Genomic DNA, 21,611 nt, shown 5'->3' with positions numbered 1-21,611 from the left:
CTGGGGCGTCCCGCGGCCGCACCGGCCCGCTCGTTGGAAATGGTGAGTGGGGACTTGGGCTGCGGGGGCCACGCCCGCGTGGCCGGGCTGGGAGGGGCTGGCAGGGCTCACCTGGCGGGGGGGGGGGGGGCGCACCTGTGCGGCCTCGCCCCCCGGCGCGGCCCCGCCCCCAAACGCAGCCCCGCCCCCAGCGCCCCCCCCCCCCGCACCGCCCCGCCCTCAGCGCGGCCCGCGGACCCCGAGCTGCCGCAGGAACCAATCAGCCACCGACGGAGCGCACGTGCCTAGAGAGCAGTGCCTGATTGGCCACCCGCGGGCCAATCGGCGTGAGGCGCGCCCTGGGCTGTTGGGCGGCCGGCCGCGAGCCGGGTGCGAGGCGGCGCTGGCTCCGTGGCTGTTGTCCTCGCCATGCCGCTGCGTGTGCGGGCCCGGGCTCTCGGGCTGGGCTCGGTTCCGTAGGGTGCAGGCACGGCAGAGCGCACCATGGCGGGCCGGGCGACCCAAGGGCCCCGGAGGCGGGCGGCCCCGGCCTCCCTGCGGGCGTCCTGAGCCCTCGGGCACATGTCAGGAGGACTGGGCCTTCAGGCATGGCCGCAACCAGGTGCGCGGGACTGCGGCCCGACCCCGGCCCGCCTTCTCTCTCCCCTCTGCCCCCCCACCCCTCACCCCTGTCCGGCCCTCCCCTCCTGCTGGTCTCCCTTGGTCACAAGGACCTCCCGGGCAGACATGTTGTGCAGCGCACACCCGCGGCCTCCTCAGTGGTGTCCTGTTAGAAGCGCCTCCACCGTGCCTGTCCGGCGGCCAAGCGCTCCTGGAGGCTGCGTGCGGCCACCGTCCGCGGTTTGCGGGGGAGGAGGGGGAAGCCCAGGGCCCGGCGATGTCGGAGAGGGGGCACCCAGGGTTTGACACGGGAGGGCCTTCTCCTTCGGGTCCGCACCAGCCTGGTGGGCAGCTCCGTGTGCTGTAGGGTTCTCCCCAGTGAGAGTGCCCCTGACTCCTGTTGGGCCACGTGCGGGTCCAGCTGGAGCGACCTGGATCGGACCTGGAGCGAGCTGAGCCGTTCGGGACAGCCAACACCCGGGAGTGGCCAGAGGCTGGCCGCGCCCCTGTTGTTGCAGTCCCCCCAGGCCGTTTGGGCCCAGAGGGGTGACCCTTCCGTCCCTGGGGTTAATGCCGACTCAGGTCCGAGAGGTTGACCCTGCCTCAGTTTCCACAGCCCCGGAGCTCTGAGTGGGGTCTTCCCTCCTAGGAAGAGCAGCCTTCGGACCTCCGGGGAGGACGTGTGCCTCTCAGATCGCTTGGTAAGGAAGCGGGTCCTCGCTGCTTCCCAACCCCCACGTGCCCCTCGGGGTGGCGGCAGGTGCAGAACTGGGTGCAGAGACAGCGTGAGAGAATGCCAGGCATGGCAGTCTGTGGTAGCAGGGCCACCGCGGGGCCCCCAGATCTCCGTGTAAGAGCACCCAGTTCCCCTCGGGGCCGCAGGACACCTGTCAGCCCGGGGGACGCGGTGGGACCCCCCCACTTACCTACTCTGGACTTGAGTTTCTTCTTCAGTCCCGAGAGGTGCTGACGGCCCTCCCTCTTCTACCTGGGGGGCCGTGGGGCTTCCAGCCTTGCAAACCAGGACGTGCTCTGGGCAGTGACGCGGGGACCCCAGAGCAGCTCTGCTGTCCCCTGGGCCTCTGCCGTTTGGAGAGGGTAACGGCGCAGTGGGCGGCTGAAGGTGCCGGTGGACCTGGTCTGCAGGTGCCGGCTGCCCCTCGCTGGCAGTCACGGTAGCCGGCCTCTCTCTGGGCCGCTGTGGGAAGCAGGACCCCGGCCCTGTCCATGGATCGCGTCCGTCTCTCTCTGGCCGCTGTGGGAAGCAGGACCCCGGCCCTGTCCATGGATCGCGTCCGTCTGTCTCTGGGCCGCTGTGGGAAGCAGGACCCCGGCCCTGTCCATGGATCGCGTCCGTCTGAGCACTTCGGGTTCTGGAAGGCCCCTCCCCGTGACTGCACATGCAGTAAAACGTTGAATTTGTCCTTTCTGGATCAGATGTACCCTGGCGCCCAAAATGGTCTCCGAGAGCCCCTCTGCTGCGAGTGCCACGTCCACTTCGGGGGCCGCCTGCCCGTGCCCCGGGCCGAGGCGGCGCTGCCTTACTGGGTGCCTTCCTCACTGAGACCCCGGGAACAGGTGGGTGATGAGCAGCGGATCTTGGGTCGGGGTCTTGGGTGAGCATCAGGGGCCTCGGGTGACACCTTGGGTCTGGGTCTTGGGTGAGCATCAGGGCCCTCGGGTGACGCCCTGGGTCTGGGTCTTGGGTGAGCATCAGGGCCCTCGGGTGACGCCCTGGGTCTGGGTCTTGGGTGAGCGTCAGGGCCCTCGGGTGACGCCCTGGGTCGGGGTCTTGGGTGAGCATCAGGGCCCTGGGGTGACGCCCTGGGTCGGGGTCTTGGGTGAACATCAGGGCCCTCGGGTGACGCCCTGGGTCTGGGTGACGCCTTGGGTCGGGGTCTTGGGTGAGCTTCAGGACCCTCAGGGTGACGCCCTGGGTCGGGGTCTTGAGTGAGCATCAGGGCCCTCGGGTGACGCCCTGGGTCGGGGTCTTGGGTGAGCGTCAGGGCCCTCGGGTGACGCCTTGCTTCAGCGTTTCTGGTAGACGGTTTGTGTGTGTGTTTAAAGCGCACGTGTAAAGCTGTTTAGGGAAGTACGGTAGACGTAGCATAAAACTGCACGTCTCGAGTGGCCGCGCTGGGGAGTCTCGGTGTGCGTGTTCCCCGGGGAGGCCATCACCCGGCCTTGGCACCCGCCGCGTTCTGGCACTGTGGGTTACCCGCGGTCTGAGGATTCCACAGAAACAAAGGCGCTGTTCTCTGTCCGGCTGCTCCACTCAGGGCCAGTGTCTCGAGGTCCCCCCGGGCCGCGCACACCGGCCGCCGAGTGTCGATGACTGAGGCCCGTGTTACCTTCCCCTCCAGGTGCGCGGTTGCGTTCTGTCTGCCTTCCGTCTGCAGACGAGACTGCTGCGTGTGTGTGTGTGCAAACCTTTGGATGGACCTAGGCCTCAATTTTTCTTGAAACACGCAGGAGTGGTGGTGGGTGAGGCGGTGTGTGTGCGTTGAAGACGGGAAACGAAGCCAGCAGCTCCTCGGCAGAACGCCTGCCTTGCTGGACGTTCCCGACAGCGGTGCGTGCTTCCGTCACCGACCGCGCGGTGCGTGGAGCCCAGAGGACCGCGCTGGCCTCGCCCACGGCCCTGGACGGCTCCGGGCTCCGCGTCGGGAGCTGCGAGCGGTGGGGCTGGAGCCCGTCCTGGCCTGCTTTGCTGAGAGCTTGGGAGCCAGTGCGGAGTGTGGAGTGTGCGTGGCTGTCCTAGGGCTGTCTCTTGGTCGGTTTGTTGCTGCGATGAATTGCACTGGTTTGGTCGTGTTACCTTGCCGTGTGTTGTTGGACTTGGTGTGCTGTTTCTGGGTCTGTGTTCCTGAGGGTATCTGCTGGTCTATCAGCGTGATGTTGGCCCCAGCATGCATCGCAAAGTCCCCTGCGCTGCAGTGTCCCGGAAGACGTCCCGCGGAGCTGGGACCATTTCTGAGGGAACCGGGAGGTGTGTGGGCACGGTTCCCTCAGTCGGCCCCGCTGCCCGGCCCCGCCCTCCAGGCTTCACGGGCGTCCTGGAGATGTGCGCGTGTGGGTGACGACTTGCCCCGGGTGCGATAGCTCGGAATGACCACTGACTGCTCCTGCCACTTGCGTGGGGCTGGGCCCAGCTGAGCAGGCCCGCCCTGCTTGTGTGCCGTGAGAGCCGTGGCTGGCCCAGGCGTGTTCTAATGGTGATGACGGAGGTGACACGGGAGCCGCGGGTCTGTGGAACTGTGAGGGCAGGAGACAGGCCTCCCTGCATTCCTGGCTCAGAGCCCCTGAAATCCTCGCGTGAGGCGCCAGGCCAGTCTGCTCTGGCATTCGGTCGTCGCGTCCGTGCAGGGCTCCCAAGACCTGTGTGATGTCCTTGGTGACAGGCCTGTGCCTTGGCAGGCCCTAGGACAGCCTCAGGACGAAGGCAGCTCTGGCCCAAAGATGGCAGCTTTGAGTGACCCCGGGCTCCGGGGCTGCAGGTGGAGCTTGACCACCAGTGGCCATGATGCCGTCAAGCGAGCCTGCGTCCTGGAGCTGCCACAGAGCCCAAAGGGGCAGGGCTGAGAGCGTGCGGAGGGTGGAAGCGCGTGCCCCTTGGCCACCCTCTGCACCGGGCCGTGCTCCATCTGGCTGTTGATGCTGTCCTTCCCGGCAGCCTTCCCGGGAAGCGGGCGAGCAGCAGGCAGGCGTTGCTGGAGTCTGAGTCCCCCTCACAGCTGAGTGGGATGCAGGCAGCCTGCTGGGAGCCTCAGCTGGCAGCGATGAGAAAGCACAGGGAAAATGGGGGGCCCGAGACTGACATCCTGCAGGCCAAGCCCTCCCGCTGCGGGCTCTGTCCAGGTGGGCAGTGTCGGCGGAGTCGCAGGGCCCCTGTGCCAGTGTCAGTGGCTCTGGAAGTGAGGGGTAGGAACCATTTTGCTTTCCTGTGTTTCCAAGAGCTGCTGTCCGTGACGTGGGATTTACAAGAGGCTTCGGGCACATGGCAGAGAGCTGGGAGGTGGGTGGCTGGTGGTCACCTGTGGTTTGCAGCGGCTGTGCTGGGGTGAAGTCATCCACGGACTCCAGGGGGGGCGGCTCACTGGGCGGACAGGACGTGCAGGTGCTAGGGAACGGGTGAGGGGTCAGCCCTTGGTTCTTGTTGCCCGTGGTGGTGGGGAGGGTTTGAGTGGGGCCCTGGGGCCGGAGCCGATTTGATGTCAGTGAGTGTGGACTTTGGCCACCAGCCTTAAAGCTGCCCCGAGAGAAACATGACGGCAGGGCTCAGAGAGTACCTCCCAGACCCAGGTCACCAGGAGGGTGGTCGCCAGGGGAGGGCAAACAAGCAACGGCTGACTCCGGGGGGAGGGGGGAGTGTTCTTCCGTGGAGCGCCCGGGGACCTCTCCCAGCTGGACGTGGGATTCGCTGATTTAGGAGCAGTGGCTTTGGTTTTCTCCCCAGTTCCTAAAGCTCCCTCCCTGTGGGCCCAGGACTGGCAAAGGCCACTTCTTCCTTATCCTGTTGGCCAAAGTGGGGGTGGAGCGGGGGAGGGACTGCCGCGTGCGAAAGTGTCGTCACACGATACAGTGCTGGGGTGAAGTGCTGGATCGGAGGCGGGGTCCGTTCAGAACCTGGTTTTCAGGATGCTGGCAGAACACTGAGGCACAGACCGGCCAAGTGCTGGGGCCAGCGGCCTCCGCGGGGGCCAGGAGGCTCAGGACAGAGCCGGGCCTCCTAACCCAGCCCACTGTCCTGCCGCCAGGAGCCACGTGGATCTGTGCAGATAGGTACTGGGGGCTGGGCCTCATGCGCCCACCTCTGGGTCGTCATGAAGGGGAGACTGTGTCCCCCGCAGGGCTGGTGGGGCTGTCTGTGGGAGGGGAATGCGGAGAGGAGCCCCTCCAGGCCGTCCCTGGGTCCCAGGCTGAGTTGTGGGGTCGTTGAGGGTACAGCTCCGTTCCCTCTTGAACTCTTCCCTTCCTCTCTGTCAGAGCCAGAGGACGGTGCGGTTTCATGTCCCCAAAGCCTCAGAGTCGTGCCCCTGCCTGTGCCACTGCGTTAGGGGCCGCCTCCCGGTGCCTAGGAGTCAGGCGATGATGCCCTACTGGGTGCCCCAGGTCCTGAGGTCTCCGAAGAAGGTAAGGGGAGATTCACAGCAGTGAGGGGGGCACAGAGGCCTCCGGTGTCCACGGAAGGCCCCTGCTGGCCGTGACCGGGGGCAGCTGAGTGCAGGAGGCAGGGTACGCGGGGGACGGCCAGTTTGGTCCCCTGATGTTCAGGGCCTGCTGCACTCACTGCTGCCCGCTCCCCCCCCCCCCCCCTTCCTCTCCTTTGCTCTCCTCTGCCACCTCTCTCCATCCCTCGGCCTCGGCCTCACCTCGCCTGGTCCCCCTCCTCCGTCTCTCCAGGGTCCGCTGGCTCCAGCTGGCGTGGAGGGAGGCAGAGGGAGAGGGGTGCCCAGAGGGACCAACCCTCAGATGCTGTCCTCCTTGTTGGGCCCCGTCTGCCGTCCCCACTGCCCTGGTGCCCAGGCAGTGCCTGCTGGGGGTCTGCCTCGCCCGACCGCCTCCCAGCCCCGCGGCCCCTTCTCTCCCGACTTCTGCTGCGTCCCGGGTGGAAGTCAGAGACTCCCTTTCTTCCCTCGCCCACAGCTCCATGCTGGCTCCTAATGTTGAACAGCAAACTGCCCCAGAGTCACGACCCAGTGAACCTCTGAGGAGACCCTGGCTTGCATGTGGGATGGCCAGGGATTCATCAGGGTTGAATGCAAGCCATCCGGCCCCCCTGCTGGGACAGGGCTGACCATCCACCCACATTCTTGTCTTTTAGACGGTGAAAAGGCAGCGGAGTTTTAGAGGCCTCCAAGGTAACACTGCACGCGCTCCCTCTCATCCCCTCCCCAAGAAAGGTGGGGCCCCACAGCCACTGCAGCAGGGAGGGGTGCCGACCGCGCAGACCACGCCTGGCAACACAGCTGTGGCGTCCCCACCCCGATCTTCAGGCACTGCCGTGCCGATGGCCCCTGAGCGGCTCAGCGCGGTTGGTCTGTGAGCTTTGGCTCTCGGATGAAACCAGCTCGCAGTGGGGGTTAGATGACGTAGACGGCGTTGTAGCTGGTTCAAAAAGCTCTGATATTTGTGATTTTTAAGATTTATTTATTTATTTGAAAGGCAGAGTTAAGAGAGGCAGAGGCAGAGACAGACACGACGGTCTTCTGTCCACTGGTCCACTCCTCAAATGGTCACAAATGGCCGGAGCTGGACTGATCCAAAGCCAGGAGTCCCCCCCCGCCCAGCCCCGGTCTCCCATGTGGGTGCCGGGGCCCAAGGCCTTGGGCCATCTGCTGCTTTCCCAGGCCACAGCAGAGAGCTGGATCGGGAGTGGAGCAGCTGGGACTCAAACTGGCGCTCATATGGGATGCTGGCCCTGCAGGTGGTGGCTTTACCTGCTGTGCCACAGGGCTGGCCCCCAAAGCCCTAATCTTTGATAATTCATGGTATCATGTCTGTGTGTGTCTGTGTGTGTGTGTGTCTGGGTTATAAGGATACCTCCAAAATTTCGTGGAAAAATGGAAGTAAAAGATGTTTATTTTGGTGCAAAATTTTGAACTCCGTGCATAGGTTTTCATGATATACATTGTCTATGAACTTCTGAAGGAACGTAGACATATTTATGGCACGTGTACATGTGTGTGTGCATTTATATGTGTAACGCTACGGTGTGCATTCCTACACATGTCCTTTTCTACACTCACATGCTCATGGCTCTGGCCTGTTACACGTGTGTAACATGGAAGCATACACGTGTATGCTCGTTCCCTGGCACCTTCGGCGGGTGTTGGTGGCTTCAGAACGTGTGCATTCGTGGCTCGTGATGGACAGGGAGTGACTCCCTTGCGCTCACAGAGCAGTGGGGTTCCTAGTCACGCCAGGCACATTCCTAAGTGGGGCCTTCAGAAGTCCATGGAAAATTGTGCATTATGAAAAGACCACGCACGGATCTCAAAATGTCGTCACCAGAATCAGCCTTGAACTCTGCCCGAGGGCTTGGTGAGGTAGTGTGTGTGTGTGTGTCATGTGCTGGTGACGCAGCACGGGTAGTCACACTCTCCTGATGTAGCACTAGGAGGGGCGTCTCACCCACCCGGGGTGGGGTGGGGTGGACTTGACTGCCGGCTCGTTTCCTGGGCCCGTGCCATGTCCTTCCCCTGGTGTGCCGTGTGACCTCGCACTGAGTCCTTGGGGACTGTAGGAACAGGAACGAGTGGATCGGAACAGAGGCGGGTCTGGGGGCAGGGCTCTGAGCTAGGAACAGAGGCGGGTCTGGGGGCGGGGCTCTGAGTGAGCTTCCTGGAGCAGAGGCGGGTCTGGGGGCGGGGCTCTGAGCTAGGAGCAGAGGCGGGTCTGGGGGCGGGGCTCTGAGTGAGCTTCCAGGAGCAGAGGCGGGTCTGGGGGCGGGGCTCTGAGTGAGCTTCCAGGAGCAGAGGCGGGTCTGGGGGCGGGGCTCTGAGCTAGGAGCAGAGGCGGGTCTGGGGGCGGGGCTCTGAGTGAGCTTCCAGGAGCAGAGGCGGGTCTGGGGGCGGGGCTCTGAGTGAGCTTCCAGGAACAGAGGCGGGTCTGGGGGCGGGGCTCTGAGTGAGCTAGAACAGAGGTGGGCCTGGGGGCGGGGCTCTGAGTGAGCTTCCTGGAGCAGAGGCGGGTCTGGGGGCGGGGCTCTGAGTGAGCTTCCAGGAGCAGAGGCGGGTCTGGGGGCGGGGCTCTGAGCTAGGAGCAGAGGCGGGTCTGGGGGCGGGGCTCTGAGTGAGCTTCCAGGAGCAGAGGCGGGTCTGGGGGCGGGGCTCTGAGCTAGGACAGAGGCGGGTCTGGGGGCGGGGCTCTGAGTGAGCTTCCAGGAACAGAGGCGGGTCTGGGGGCGGGGCTCTGAGTGAGCTAGGACAGAGGCGGGTCTGGGGGCGGGGCTCTGAGCTTCCAGGAGCAGAGGCGGGCCTGGGGGCGGGGCTCTGAGTGAGCTAGGACAGAGGCGGGTCTGGGGGCGGGGCTCTGAGTGAGCTTCCAGAGGCAGTGTTGGGGGCATGGTTGGGAAATGAATAGCTGCCCCCACCTGCCTCTTCATGGTAGAGAAGTGAGGACTTTATCCTGGTGTAAATGGTCATAGCCGTTGCGGGGGGTGGAGGGATCTTGCAGAGTTTAGTGTGTCTTCCCTTAATGCGCGCCGGCCCACGCCTCGGTGAGAGGCGCAGACTCCTGCAGCACCCCTGTCGTAGCGGTAGTTTTCTCAGCAAACACCGGAGTGACCTGAGCATCCCTCGGCCGGCCGGAGGGTGGACACAGGCGGGCTGTGTGTGAGTCGTGGCGCAGGGTGTCAGGGTGGCAGCCGGGAGGCGCAGGGACATGCACTGAGGTGACGGGCCGTCCCTGAGACGTTTGTCCGTGCGGGAAGCAAGCGCCGTGCAGCCGTTGCTGGGTGCTCGTGTCCGTGAGAAAAGCCGGGGCCCTGCCTGGAGCTCGGACCTGCGTCACAGGGGCCTGTGTAGACCCTGTAAATCAGAGAAAGCAGTAAACACAGCTCAAGTGGCAGTGAGAGAGCCAGGACCAGGCGGTGGCGCACTCCTTGGCAGCGGGGACAGCAGCTGGAGAAGGAGCTCTTTGCGCTGGGCCAGCACAGCTTTGCTGGTTCATTTTCATGGGCTGTTTTAGGCATTCGATACTTTCATCTTTAAGAAGCTAGAAGCTGGGGCCGGCGCCGTGGCGCGGTAGGTTAATCCTCCTCCTGCGGCACCGGCATCCCATATCAGTGCCAGTTCTAGTCCCAGCTGCTCCTCTTCCAACCCAGCTCTCTGCTGTGGCCTTGGGCCTCTGCACGCATGTGGGGGACCAGGAAGAAGCTCCTGGCTTCAGATCTCTGCAGCTCCAGCTGTAGCAGCCATTTGGGGAGTGAACCAATGGAAGGAAGACCTCTCTCTCTGTCTCTCCCTCTCACTGTCTGTAACTCTACTTCTCAAATAAATAAAATCTTAAAAAAAAAGCTAAAAGCTTAGTTTATTGTTGAATCACATGTGTCATCTGATAGGTTTTTAAAAACCAGGGTTAATTTTTACTCCACAGTTTTTATCGTGAAAGCAAGACCAGAGGCCTTGACGGACAGGTCTCACTGCCCCCAGGAGAGCCAGGTCCTTCCCATCGTACAGCCCGGAGCTCAGAGAGAGTTTAGGACCCGAGATGTCATCTTTGGCCTCAGGCCCAAGTGATTTCCCTTTTAAAGAGCAAATTCACATATGAGATTTTTTGTTTATTTATTTGAAAGAGTTACACAGAGAGAAGGAGAGGCAGAGAGAGGAGAGAGGTCTCCACCCACTGGTTCACTCCCCAGTTGGCCATAATTGGCTTCTTCCAGGTCTCCCACACGGGCGCAGGGGCCCAAGCACTTGGGCCGTCTCCTATGCTCTCCCAGGCCACAGCAGAGAGCTGGGTTGGAAGTGGAGCAGCTGGGACTAGAACTGGCGCCCACATGGGATGCACTGCAGGCGGCAGCTTTACCCGCTACTCCACGGTGCTTGTCCGCTTTGTTTATGAAGCAGAATTTTTTTAAAAAAGATTCATTTATTTATTTATTTGAAAGTGTTATGGAGAGAGAGGGAGAGACAGAAAGAGAACTTCTATGTGCTCTTTAACTCCCTGGATGGCCCCACAGCCAGGGCTGGGCCAGTCTGAAGCCAGGAATCTCCCAGGTCTCCACATGGACGGTAGGAGCCCAGACACCTGGGCCATCTTCTGCTCTCCCTGGGTCGCCAGCAGGGGGCTGCGTGGGACTGGAGCAGGGTGCTCGCGTCGCAGGCTGTCCCACAGTGCTGGCCTCCGGTCACGTTGTTTCGTGAGGAAAACGTTATGCATTGTACACTAATAGTGCATTCTTACATTAATGCTAAATAGAGATTTATTTATACTGTAGTGTATTAATAATATAGAGTAGAACACGGAATGGTCACAGGTTGACCAAAGGAGTCTGGAGGGAGACAGGAGATGGAAGCGCTGGGTGGGCCCCAGTGTGACGTGGCGCCTGCTCCCTCCCCCATCTCTAGAACACAGGGTCTTAAAATTACGTGTTTTAGGAGGGAAGACGGCGATCAGCCAGTCCTCCATCTGCTGGTTCACACTCACGTGGCCGCAAGGCCAGGGCTGGGCCAGGCCAAAGCCAGGAGCCAGGAGCTTCTTCTGGGTCTCCCATGCAGGCGCGGGGGTCTGAGCACTTGGGCCATCTTCCTCTGCCCTCCCAGGCTTGTTAGCAGGGAGCTGGATCAAAAGTGGGGCAACCAGGTCTCAAAGCGGCGTCCCTCTGGGATGCTGGCATCCCCGGTGGAGGCTTAGCCTGCCGCGTCACAGTGCTGGCCCCCAAACAGGATTGTGATGGGAATCCCAGCTAGCATTGTATCACCCAGAGTTACTCAGGGTGCGCTTTGGAAGAGACGGAACCAGGGGCAGTCGGCCAGCAGCCCTTCCTTGGTCTCCGTGAGGGTCTTGCCAGTCCCACTTCACAGAGGCCCTGGGCCGTCTCGGCCTCTGTGTCCAGGAGGATCGTGGGATCACGGCCGTCCTCACTGCCGCGCTTCTCCACCTAGAGCGCCCCCTGGACTCCCGTGCGCACTACAACTGCTGGCGGGTCTGCTGCGACAGGCGCCTCCTGCTCAAGTGGCAGCAGCTCCAGGCCGTTGGCCAGGATGAGCCGCCGGCCCCGGGGAGGACGGCCAGCTCCCTGGACTCCCTGCTGACCCTCCTCCAGACCGTCCTGAGGGCCATCGGGGCCATTCGGTGAGCAGGTGGGGGAGTGAGGGACTCTGGGTGGCTCTGGTCTCTCAGGTTCTTGACCCCTCAAGAAACGGGTGTAGAAAAGCTCCCGTCCCAGGGCCGTCAGGATTCAGAGCCTCAGGGCCTGGGAGAGCCTCAGGGGCCTGGGAGAGCCTCAGGGCCTGGGAGAGCCTCAGGGGCCTGGGAGAGCCTCAGGGCCTGGGAGAGCCTCAGGGCCTGGGAGAGCCTCAGGGGCCTGGGAGAGCCTCAGGGGCCTGGGAGAGCCTCAGGGGCTGGGAGAGCCTCAGGGCCTGGGAGAGCCGGGCTCAGAGCAGCCGTGACACAGCACTCAGACCTGCTGCTGCTTTCTCCTTGACAGGGAGAGTTACCGAGAGAGAGGTTTTTCATTTGCTGGTTCACTCGCCAAGTGGCCTCAACAGCTGGGGCTGGGCCAGGCCAAAGCTAGGAGGTGGCAGGGACCCAGGTACTTGGGCCATCTGCTTCCCCCAGGTGTATTATCAGGGAGCTGGATTGGAGGTGGAGCAGCCGGAACTCAGACTGGTGCTCATATGGGATACCAGTGTCGCAGGTGGCACCTGACCGCTGTGCCCCAGCCCCGCCCCCTGCTCACTCCTGACATGTAGTCCGGGAACAGTCCGGAGAGGTCAGCAGGCTGCTGGGGAGTTGGCGCATCTTGAGGCCTCCTGCCTGTCTTTCAGCACTCGACTATGGCTGAGTTCTAAAATCGCCCTGCTGTCAGAAGAAGACCAGTGCTAGCTCTCGCCAACCCTTTCCCTGCTGCTAAGGCTCCGTGTTGGAAAATCCCTTCCCTGCTGTCCAGCTGGGGACCTGCCAGGCTCTGCGTGCCGCACCTGGAACCCTCGAGCCCCACAGCCGTCATTTCTTGCCACGATCTCCTCTGACCAAGCCCCCAGGGCCATCCCTGGGCTCATGTTGGGACTGTGGCTACCGGCTGTCTCCTTGTCCTTTGCTCTCTCCTCCGCTTGGCCGCCTTCTCTGACCATTACCCCGGCCAGCTCGTTCTCTTTCAGCCGCTTCCGAGAGACCTCTGTGCAAATGAGTCCTTGTGGATCTGTGCACATAAACGTACGTCGGTAGGAGGCCTGTGAGTGCATACTCACATACAGAACACACAGGTCTGGTGTACATATATGTGCCTGTTGGCTCCATAATTGTCAGCCCCACTCGTGTGTGGGAGGAATATTCTAGATGTCCAGGATCTGAACACAGTTGTCAGGCGTCTTTTACCTGGCCTCTGGTTGGTCATGGCAGATGGACTCCATCCTTGTCACTGTCATGACTGGAAGTGGGAGTCCCTCTCCGCTGTGGGTCTGCTTGTCCCTTCTGGAGTGGGACACGCATATGGCCTCTGACTCGTGTGGTCCCAGTAGTGCTGTGCAGAACAGCTGTGCGGGAGTCCCACACGGACCATGGCAGCCTCTCTGGGCATGTGCACAGGAAGGGGTCTGGGTGGAGAGAAAGGTCTTCCATCCGCTGGTTCACCCCCCAAATGGCCGCAACGGCCGGAGCTGTGCTGGTCCGAAGCCAGGAGCCAGGGGCTTCTTCTAGGTCTCCCACGTGGGTGCAGAGGCCCAAACACCTGGGCCATCCTCCACTGCCTTCCCAGGCCACAGCAGAGAGCTGGACTGGAAAAGGAGCAGCCGGGACTAGAACCGGCACCCACATGGGATGCTGGCGCTGCAGGCGGAGGATTAACCAAGTGAGCCCCGGCGCCAGCCCCAGCTTTGTGTTTAAACCACATAGTGAGTTTGAAGGGAAGGAGGAAGAGAGGGAGGAAGAAAAAAAGAGATCCTAGCTCAGTTCTTTTCTTTTCTTTTATTATTTATTTTAAAGGTCTTTTTATTTACTTGAAAGGCAGAGAGAGAGAGATCTTCCCTCTGCTTGGTCACTCCCCACGTGGCTGCAGCAGCTGGAAGGCGCCTCAGCCCGTTTCCTGCAGGGACTCGCCCCGCGCGGTGGGGAACCAGATGACGCTCCCAGCCCTGTGGGGTCCCCACTCTCCCACAAGGGCAGGCCGGCACTGAGGGCTCGGTAACTGTCTTTCTTTCTCTTTGCTTTCCAGCCAGTTTTTCTGGGTTTGAAGTTGGAACCTTCAGCTTTGTCAAGCACTTCCATGAAACCGTTAGTCACAATCAAGGCCTCAGGTCAGGAGCAGCCTGTGGTGCCGGCCGTTTCGCACCGAGATTCGAGCTGGGCTGTTGGCCATCAGGCGACTCCAGCGTAGCAGAGCCGTGCGAGTGCGGCGAGAGCCGGCCATGAATGAGGTCAATAAATGTTATCTGTGAGCTTCCACCTGGTGACCTCGCGTTTCCTTCACTGACGGGTCTTGTCCTTAGGTGCTGGGTCCACGCGCAGTCATTTCTCACTCAGGGTCGTCAGATCGCTGGAGCAGGGCCCTGAAGTGACCCCAGCGGCTGTTTGGGGAAGAGGGGGCGGCTGGAGACTGAGATAGTCACATGTGTTTGAAGTGTAGAACATAGTTGCACAGCTGTGCAGCTGTTGCCACTGTCTGACGCCAGAGGACGTCATACCAAAAGAGACGGTGTGTGCTTATTAGGCCGCCACGTCTTCCTTCTTTTCCCGGTGCCTGGCAATAGCTAATTACTTTTATGTCTGGATTGGCCTATTCTGGATATTTTTTTTAAAGATTATTTTTATTTGAAAGGCAGAATTACAGAGAGGGAGAAATCGAGAGATCTCCATCTCCTGGTTCACTCTCCAAATGGCTGCAGTGGCCGTGGCTGTCCCAGACCACAGCCAGGAGCCAGGAGCTTCATCTGGGTCTCCCACATGGGTGTGGGGGCCCAAGGACTTGGGCCATCTTCGGCTGCTTTCTTAGGCCATCAGCAGGGGGCTGGATCGGAAGGGGAGCAGCTAGGACTCGAACCACATGGTGTTATAGGTGGGAGCTTAACTCACGATGCCACAATGCCAGCCCCACACCCTGGACATTTTTTAACGAAGGGATTGCACATGCTGTGGTTTCTCTCCCATGGCGCGTGTTCAAGGTGCATCCGTGTTGAGGCACACGTCAGTCTTTAGTCCAGTGGCTCTGGGTGTGGATGGACGAGTGTGTGAGCACCCGATAGACGGGGGCTTCTTTCCACCTTTGGGCTGCTGTGACTCCGGCCCTCTGAACGTTTACGCGCTAGCGTTTTCCTGGGTGGGTGTTTGGCTTTGCCTTGGGTGGATGTGTAGGTGTGGAATCGTGGAGTCAGGCGGTGACTGACGACTGTTTTGAGGACCTGCCAAGTTGCTGTGTGCTGGCTGTGCCGTTGTGTGTTCCCAGCAGCCGTGGGGGGCTGTGTGCCCACCGCCTGTGTCTGTCCTGCCAGCAGCCGTCTCCACGTGGGAAGCCGAAGCTGCACCCTCACTCGTGCTTCCCGACGGCCGCTGCTGCTGGGCGCCCTCCCGTGTGTGCTTTGGGGAAGTGTCTGCGTAGACTGACTGTTTTCAAAGATTTATCTATTTATTTGAAAGAGTTAAAATGAGAGAGGGAGAGACAGAGAGATCTTCCATCTGCTGGTTCACTCCCCAGATGGCTGCGATGGCTGGGACTAGGTCATGCTGAAGCCGGGAGCTTCTTCCGGGCCTCCCACGTCGGTGCCGGGGCACAAGCACTCGGGCCATGCTCTGCCGCTTTCCCAGGCCGTTAGCAGGGAACTGGGTTAGAAGTGGAGCAGCCGGGACTTGAACTGGCGCTCAAATGGGATGCCGGTGCTGCAGGCGGCAGTTTGCTTGCTGTCTCTGGGTTCCTTTTGTTGCTGAGTTGTGTGTGATCTGTAGGTAGTCCAGATATTGGACACTCATCTGACCACCTGCAAATGTTTTCTCCCGTTTTGTGGGTTTCCTCTTCATTTTCGTGTTGGTGTTCTTGGAAGCACAAAGGTTTTCAATGAAATCCAGTTTGTTTATGTCTGTGATTTAGGTCATGTGGTCATGTGGAAGGACTCATTGCCTAGTCCAAGGTCACAAGATTTACAGCTGTGTTTCCTTCCAAGCTTCTGTAGTTCTAGCCGTTAGATTTTTAGCTCTTAGGGTTGAGTTTTGTTTCTGTAGAGGGCGTGAGAAGCAGCGGTCAGGGTCGTTCTTTCGCCTGTGAGTATCCAGTAGTCCCGCATCACGTTTCGGAGTGACGTGGTCGCGGAAGTGGAGAGCAGACGTGGGTGTGGAGGCTGAGGAGGGAAGAGGCTGTGGCCAGGAAAGGCGACGGGGCCTCCGCGTGCTCCTGACTTGCCTGGGGGCGTCCTGGCTGTGACCCATCCTGTGGTTTTGCGGGTGTTGCCAGCTGGGGCCGCTGGATGCAGGGTGACACGGGATCTCTCGGTGCCTGAGTCGGAAGCGGTGAATCTGTAATCACCTCGAAATACAAATTTAATTGAAAAAGCAATACAGGTCACTGGGGAGGGTTCTCAGAGTACAGGGAAGGGCCAGGAGGAACGGAAACCACTCCCACTCTTCACCTGAGCTAACCCGTTACCACTGCCGAGGCAGGAAGCAATGGGCGGGTTCTCACGGAGGTGAGTGGAGGGAGGATTTAAAGTGGCAAACAGGCCAGACTCCAGAGGGCTTGCGCTGGGAGGGGGAAGGAAGAGAGGTGGGAGTCCAGGTGCACAGGACAGAGGTGCTGAGTCCGTGGCCTGCGGCAGGGCCCTCAGGGGACCTGGGGCCTCTGTGATGACCGCCGGGGGGCCCTGTCGTCTTCCCGGGGAGTGGAAGCCATGTTCTCCTGGGGCAACGTGGCTGAATCGCAGGCGCTTGCTGGGTGCTGCTGTGGGGCAGGCACTGGGACGTGTGAGAGGGCTGCCGGTGCCCTGGGCCCACGTGCCCTGGGGCTGCAGGGATGCGGTGATGCGCACAGCGAGGGGGTGTGTGTGAGTCTGGGGGAAGGGCTGGGGCACTGCCCACCTCCTGCCTACCTCTGCCGTGTTGCCACAGGACCAGCGGCTCCTGCCCAGGCTGTTCTCTGGGTGCAGGAGCCCCGGCAGGGACAGGCTGGATGCCCTCGGCCGGCGATGGGTAGGTGTGACAGCATCCCGGCCCCCTCAGCCCCTCCCCCGCAGATGAGCCCGGCTGCCCTCCGTGCTCACCTTCTCGCTACCCCCTGTGTCCTGACCCCTTCCGTCCCGGGCTCACTGGAGCCCTTCCCCAGTAAAACTCTTGAACTCTGCTTGCCTCCGGCTGTGCTTTTGAGAGGAGCTCAAGGTAAGACACGGTGTGCAGACTGGTGTTGGGGCTCAGAGAAGCTTCCTGTAGGAAGGGCCATCGGGAGCAGAGCTGAAGACGTCCCGCTAACCTGTCAGCAGAGAGTGAGGGCAGGGGCACAGCAGGTGTGCAGGTCTGGGGCGTTCTGGCCACGTGAGAGCGAAGGAGGTGGAGCAGGCATTGGCTGCCCTCGGGAGCCGTTAGGAGGTCACCTCTAAAGCGGTGAGCGCTTTAGAGAAACCTCCCTGGCTCAGACGAGTTGCATGGGCAGACAGGCTGGAGTGGGTGCAGGGGACCACTTGGAGGCCACAGCAGAAAACCTGGTAGGGCTGATGTCTGGACCTTGGCGACGGAGGTTTTGTTCTTGGAGCATTTGCCCCGTTGTCCTGTGGCTGTGCTGTCCTGGTGACACTGGGTGTTGCGTAGCCGTGTCGGGATCACAGACTGGGGCTCTCCTCTGCCTTCCAGCGTCTTCTGGAAGCTTAGCGTAGGCGCCACAAGAGGGCACTGTCTGAAAAGCTTTCCTGGGTAGACCGGAGAAGGGGGCTCTGTGTTGCACTCTGGGTGACGCTGGTTGGGAGGCGTCTGTTGCTGTGGTACCCAGAACTCCACTGAGAGAACTGGAGGAACACATCCCGTCCCCAGTCCCAGGTACTTTTTTTAATTTAATTTTTATTTTTTTAAAAGATTTTATTTATTCATTTGACAAGTACAGTTACAGACAGAGAGAGAGAAAGGTCTTCCTTCTGTTGTTCATTCTTCAAATGGCCGCAATGGCCGGCGCTGCGCTGATCCAAAGCCAGGAGCCAGGTGCTTCTCCTGGTCTCCCATGGGGTGCAGGGCCCAAGGACCTGGGCCATCCTCCACTGCCTTCCTGGGCCACAGCAGAGAGCTGGACTGGAAGAGGAGCAGCCGGGACTAGAACCGGTGCCCACATGGGATGCCAGCGCCGCAGGGGGAGGGTTAACCTAGTGCGCCACGCGCCGGCCCACCCATTCCCACATGTCAATGAGCAGTGAGCACGGAGCCCAGCCCTGTGGAGCTCTCTCTGGCCCTGGGATGGTGTCTCTGTGCTGCCCAGAGCCCTTGACCTACATTCCCGTTCAGGATTCAGTCGCTCGCGTTGCCGTGTGCCCAGCGGCCAGTGTATCGGACACGGTTTTCCGAATCTGGTTGCGGCGGGGGTGAGGGGCAGCGGCTGCCCTGCACTTGTGAACTGGCAGAGCTGTGGGACGAGCACATTGGCCACCTCCCGCCTCCGCCTCAGGGGTGGTAGGGATGGCTGTGCAGTGTGGGCAGGGGCTCTTCGTCTTTGTCCTGAGTGCTCCGTCTGTCCCTGGTACACTGGACCCTCCGACAGCCCACCTGGTGGGCAACGCCTGCTCCCTGTCCAGGCGTGGAGACCCAGGCCCGCGAGTGGATGGAAGTTGATGCTCTGTGCACTTTGCTATCCCTGGTGCCCTTGTGTGCAGGCATCGTCTCGGGGAAGACGGTGTGTCTGCTCTCCCCCAGGGACGGAAGACACCGGGCCACTGGAGGAAAACTGTCCTGTGGCAGAATCACGGGGGAGGACCAAGCCACATCCGGCCCTGAGTGTGATGACGGGCACGCCTGTCTGGCCTTCCCGTGCTGCTCTGCCCCGGGGCAGTAGGGGCCGCTGTGCTGGGACGCAGGCTGATGGTTGCAGGAGGGGGATGGCTTTGTAAGCCCACCGGAGGCTGGGGAGCAGGGCCGCTGACCTCTGCACCTCTGCGGGCTGGGTCATATGCTGCTCTCTGTCTCTGCTACCTCCCCCTGCATGTGTGCATGGGTTGGACAGCAGGTGCTGTGCAGCTGGTCAGTACTGTGGTCACTGCTGCTGCTGGTGCCCTCAGAGTGGGAGGCCGAGTGGCAGTGGCGGTGGCGGTGCCCACCTTTACTCTCCCACGGGGCTTCGCATGGGATTCGCCCTGAACTCGCAGGACTTAACCCCGAGTCATCAGTTAGTGGTGCTCCAAGGTGGACAGTGGGTCTGGTCAGCGTGCTCGGAGGTGGCGCCCGGTGGGAGGTTCTCAGGTCGGGATGCGTGGGGTGCGTGGGAGGGAGGCTGTCCTGAGGGTCATCACAGAAGCCTGCGTTGGCCCAGCTGCTCTCTGCTTCCTGGCTCGTGTGTGGTCATTCCTCCCTCCCCTCTCAGCAGATTCCTAACCAGTGGGGCCATCTGGTCTTGGACTTGGGCCTCCCAACTGTGAGCCAAAGGAGCCATTTCGCTTTAATTTTTAAAAAAGTTTATTTGAAAAGCAAAGTGAGAGAGAGGGAGGGAGGGAGGGAGAATGAATCTTCCATCTACTGGCTCACTTCCCAGGTGGCCACCATGGCTGGAACTGGGCTGATATGAAGCCAGGAGCCAGGAGCTTCTTCTGGGTCTCCCACGTGGGAGCAGGGCCCAAGCACCTGGGCCACCTTCTGCTTTCCCAGGTGCATTAGCAGGGAGCTGGTTTGGAAGTGGAGCAGCCGGGGCTTGAACTTGTCCCCCTGTGGGATGCCAGCCCTGCAGGCCGTGGTTCAACCCCACACACCATGGCGCCAGCCCCGCCATCCCTGCTGATAGTTAGTTGCCTCAGGTGTTGTGTTTCAGTGACAGGAAGCTCACACCCCCGACCTCAGTTGGCTCCTTTGCTCCTCCGAAGTGCTCTTCAGGGTTGGTCCTCCTGCCCTGTTCCCTCCGGACAAGGAGCAGGGCGCGGTCAGGAAGCTGCCTGCGGCCCCGGGGCTCACACAGGCAGAGGCTGCGTCCAGAGCCCAGGCCCCGGTCTGTACTCTCCTGCCCACCTGCTCCTGGGCCAGGCACGGGCGTGGTGGAGGGGAGTCAGAGCCCAGCGGGGGAGGAGACGGCACCGTGTCCACCTGGACTGCTCCTGGGGCATCCGGCACCTTGGCACTTCTGGGGGGGGCAAGGCCTGTGGGTGTTTGGGGCACCATGGGGGGTGGCTGAGGGGCTGAGCAGGAAGTGTGCTGAGCTGGGCTGCCAGATGCTTCCCTCCCCAGAGAAGGGTCACCCTGGGAGGGGTGGGGGCGCCTCAGGGGGGTCACACGGTCCCTTTGCTGCTTCCTCCATCGCGGCTTCTGTTACACCACCCACTCCTTGCCTTGCGTGTCAGAGCTGGCAGGATGCACCCAGGTGCCTGCCTCCTCGTCCTGCCTGCGTCTCCCCGCTTGCTCCTGTGTGGACCAGGCCTCCAGGGCACCCCCGACTTCGCCTGGGGCGCTGTGCCGCCCTTTCTGTCCTGGGGGTCCCCACTCCTGGTGCACGCACGGGGCACAGACCAAATCTTGTTAAAGGAGCTCGTGTCACCGGCAAGCCTCAGCTCTCTGAAACGTGACAAGTCACCGTTGCCCCACGGATGCACCGAGCACATAGCTGTGTCAACACGGTTCCTGACGTCTCTTGTTTGTCTTAAGCATTTTCCTTCCGGGAACATAGTGACCAAGTTTTAATTGCAAGATGACAGCTCCCCAGGCCCTGGGAAGGACACAGTGAGGGTGGGACCCCAGAGAGCGCATGATTTGTCGTCTTTGTCTTCCAGTTCCCAGCCAGAGCCGGGGCCGCTACCAGCTCTTCCTGGACCACGTTCCATCACCGACGCTGATTCAGAGAGCCAACTCCTGCGCCGTTTGCCCCAGGGACCCCTTCTTGAGAGCAGGGAGTTGGGATCCTGTCATTTCCTTGCAGATAAGATGGCTGATGGGATTGATCCTGGGCCCGAGGCTGCCGGGGCACAGCGGGGAGCGGCAGCTTTCTGGGGGCCTTGTCAACCGTTATTACAATGCTGAGTTCAAGCAGCTGTCCCCGGGCCTGGCCAGCAGCCCGTGCAGGGATAGGACAGCCATTTAGCTGCACAAACAACTGTGATGTCACTTGGAATTTGTGTGCTGTCAGCTGACCGTGCAATAAAAATAAATCGTGCTACAGCCTGCGTTGTCCCTGAGAGAGCCCGCGGCAGGCGGCCCCCTCCCCACTCAGCGCCCGCCCCTTGGCGGTGAGGTCTGTCCGTCAGCGTGGAGTACTGACGGCGTCTCAGACGCGCTTACGTGGTTTTGGGGCTTTTCAAAGCGTTCTCCAGGCCTAAGAGGACAGCAGGGTGGGTGTCGCTAGGACTGAACGGTCCTGCTGACATCTGCACTGCAGGAAGTGGTTGGGTTGCCGTGGGGAGGGGCGGGGGGTGTGTGTACCGGGCTTTCTGGGATTGAGGGCCCCGGAGGTCCAGGCAGTTCAGTGTCCTCGGTCAGCCTGGCCGGCCCACAGCTCCAGGTGACGAGGTCAGTGGGGCCTCCGGGTCGTTTCAGTTCTTTCTTTAGACCCAGGCTGCCTCCCGGCTGGACTGGTCACAGCAGGCCTGGGGCCCTTTGTGAAGTGAGTGACAGGGGCTGGCACATTTGTCACTCCTTGTAGACCATGGAGGGGGGCGTCGGCCGCCATCTCAGTGTGTTTGAAGATGTTTTCCCTCTTACTGGTGCTGCTGTGTGGGGATGCAGGGGGCAGAATAGCTGACTCACGCTGGCTAGGCTGAAGTCTAGGGGCGATGGCCATCTCCAGGATCAGCGTGGTCCAGAAATGCAAGTGATGCCCCAGGACCCGTTCCTCCCTGCGTCTTGACTTGGCACCCTCCATATCACTTTCAGAGGCTCTTAGCTTGAAGATCTCCGGGTTTACTCCAGAATAGGCCGAGTTCGGAGGGAAAGAGAAACGCTGTTTCTCACTGTTAGCCTGGCAGTAGCTGTGGCAGCGCCCAGGGACCCCTAAGGCCACGCGCCTGTCCCTGTAGCTCTCACTGGGGCCGAGGCAAGGCCACCTGCTCACCACTGCCGTCGTCACTGTTGCGTGACAGCCAAGCCTTTAAGCCACACAAGCGTTTGTTTCGTTGTTTGGTTCATACATCTGCAGTTTAGACAACACCCAGTGGAGAAAACTGCCCTGCAAGGTGTCAGCCGGGGCTCAGCTGGGGGCA

General features: G+C 61.3%; 1 protein-coding gene across 6 annotated transcripts; it reads left to right on the top strand.

Annotated features, from left to right (window-relative positions):
* Window positions 1–279: 279 nt before the first annotated feature.
* Window positions 280–20,572, top strand: C18H16orf95 (chromosome 18 C16orf95 homolog). 6 transcript variants are annotated; one of them, XM_089319770.1, is made up of 7 exons: window positions 284–601; window positions 1,250–1,301; window positions 2,038–2,178; window positions 5,587–5,733; window positions 6,425–6,461; window positions 11,211–11,400; window positions 20,190–20,572. In XM_089319770.1, exons 1-7 carry the CDS (start codon window positions 588–590, stop codon window positions 20,434–20,436), a joined length of 828 nt encoding a protein of 275 aa, XP_089175896.1. In that variant the 5' UTR covers window positions 284–587; the 3' UTR covers window positions 20,437–20,572. The 6 variants fall into 6 exon arrangements, with proteins under 6 accessions (XP_089175900.1, XP_089175898.1, XP_089175897.1 ...); XM_089319773.1 differs by lacking the exon at window positions 20,190–20,572 and adding an exon at window positions 13,481–13,708 and having other exon boundaries at window positions 286–601; XM_089319774.1 differs by lacking the exons at window positions 11,211–11,400; window positions 20,190–20,572 and adding an exon at window positions 13,481–13,708 and having other exon boundaries at window positions 280–601.
* Window positions 20,573–21,611: the final 1,039 nt, after the last annotated feature.

This window comes from Oryctolagus cuniculus, chromosome 18 (assembly GCF_051225735.1).
Source record: "Oryctolagus cuniculus isolate XC-2025 breed Fujian yellow rabbit chromosome 18, ASM5122573v1, whole genome shotgun sequence".
NCBI lineage: Eukaryota > Metazoa > Chordata > Mammalia > Lagomorpha > Leporidae > Oryctolagus > Oryctolagus cuniculus.
Note: the sequence above shows the minus strand (reverse complement) of the source record. Positions and strands in the feature narration are given on the sequence as shown.

Excerpts from the sequence above, each read along its gene's own strand:
- C18H16orf95 (XM_089319770.1), top strand. Across the intron at positions 2,179-5,586 it reads CACTGAGACCCCGGGAACAG|AGCCAGAGGACGGTGCGGTT; the intron begins GTGGGTGATGAG and ends CCTCTCTGTCAG. Across the intron at positions 5,734-6,424 it reads TCCTGAGGTCTCCGAAGAAG|ACGGTGAAAAGGCAGCGGAG; the intron begins GTAAGGGGAGAT and ends CTTGTCTTTTAG.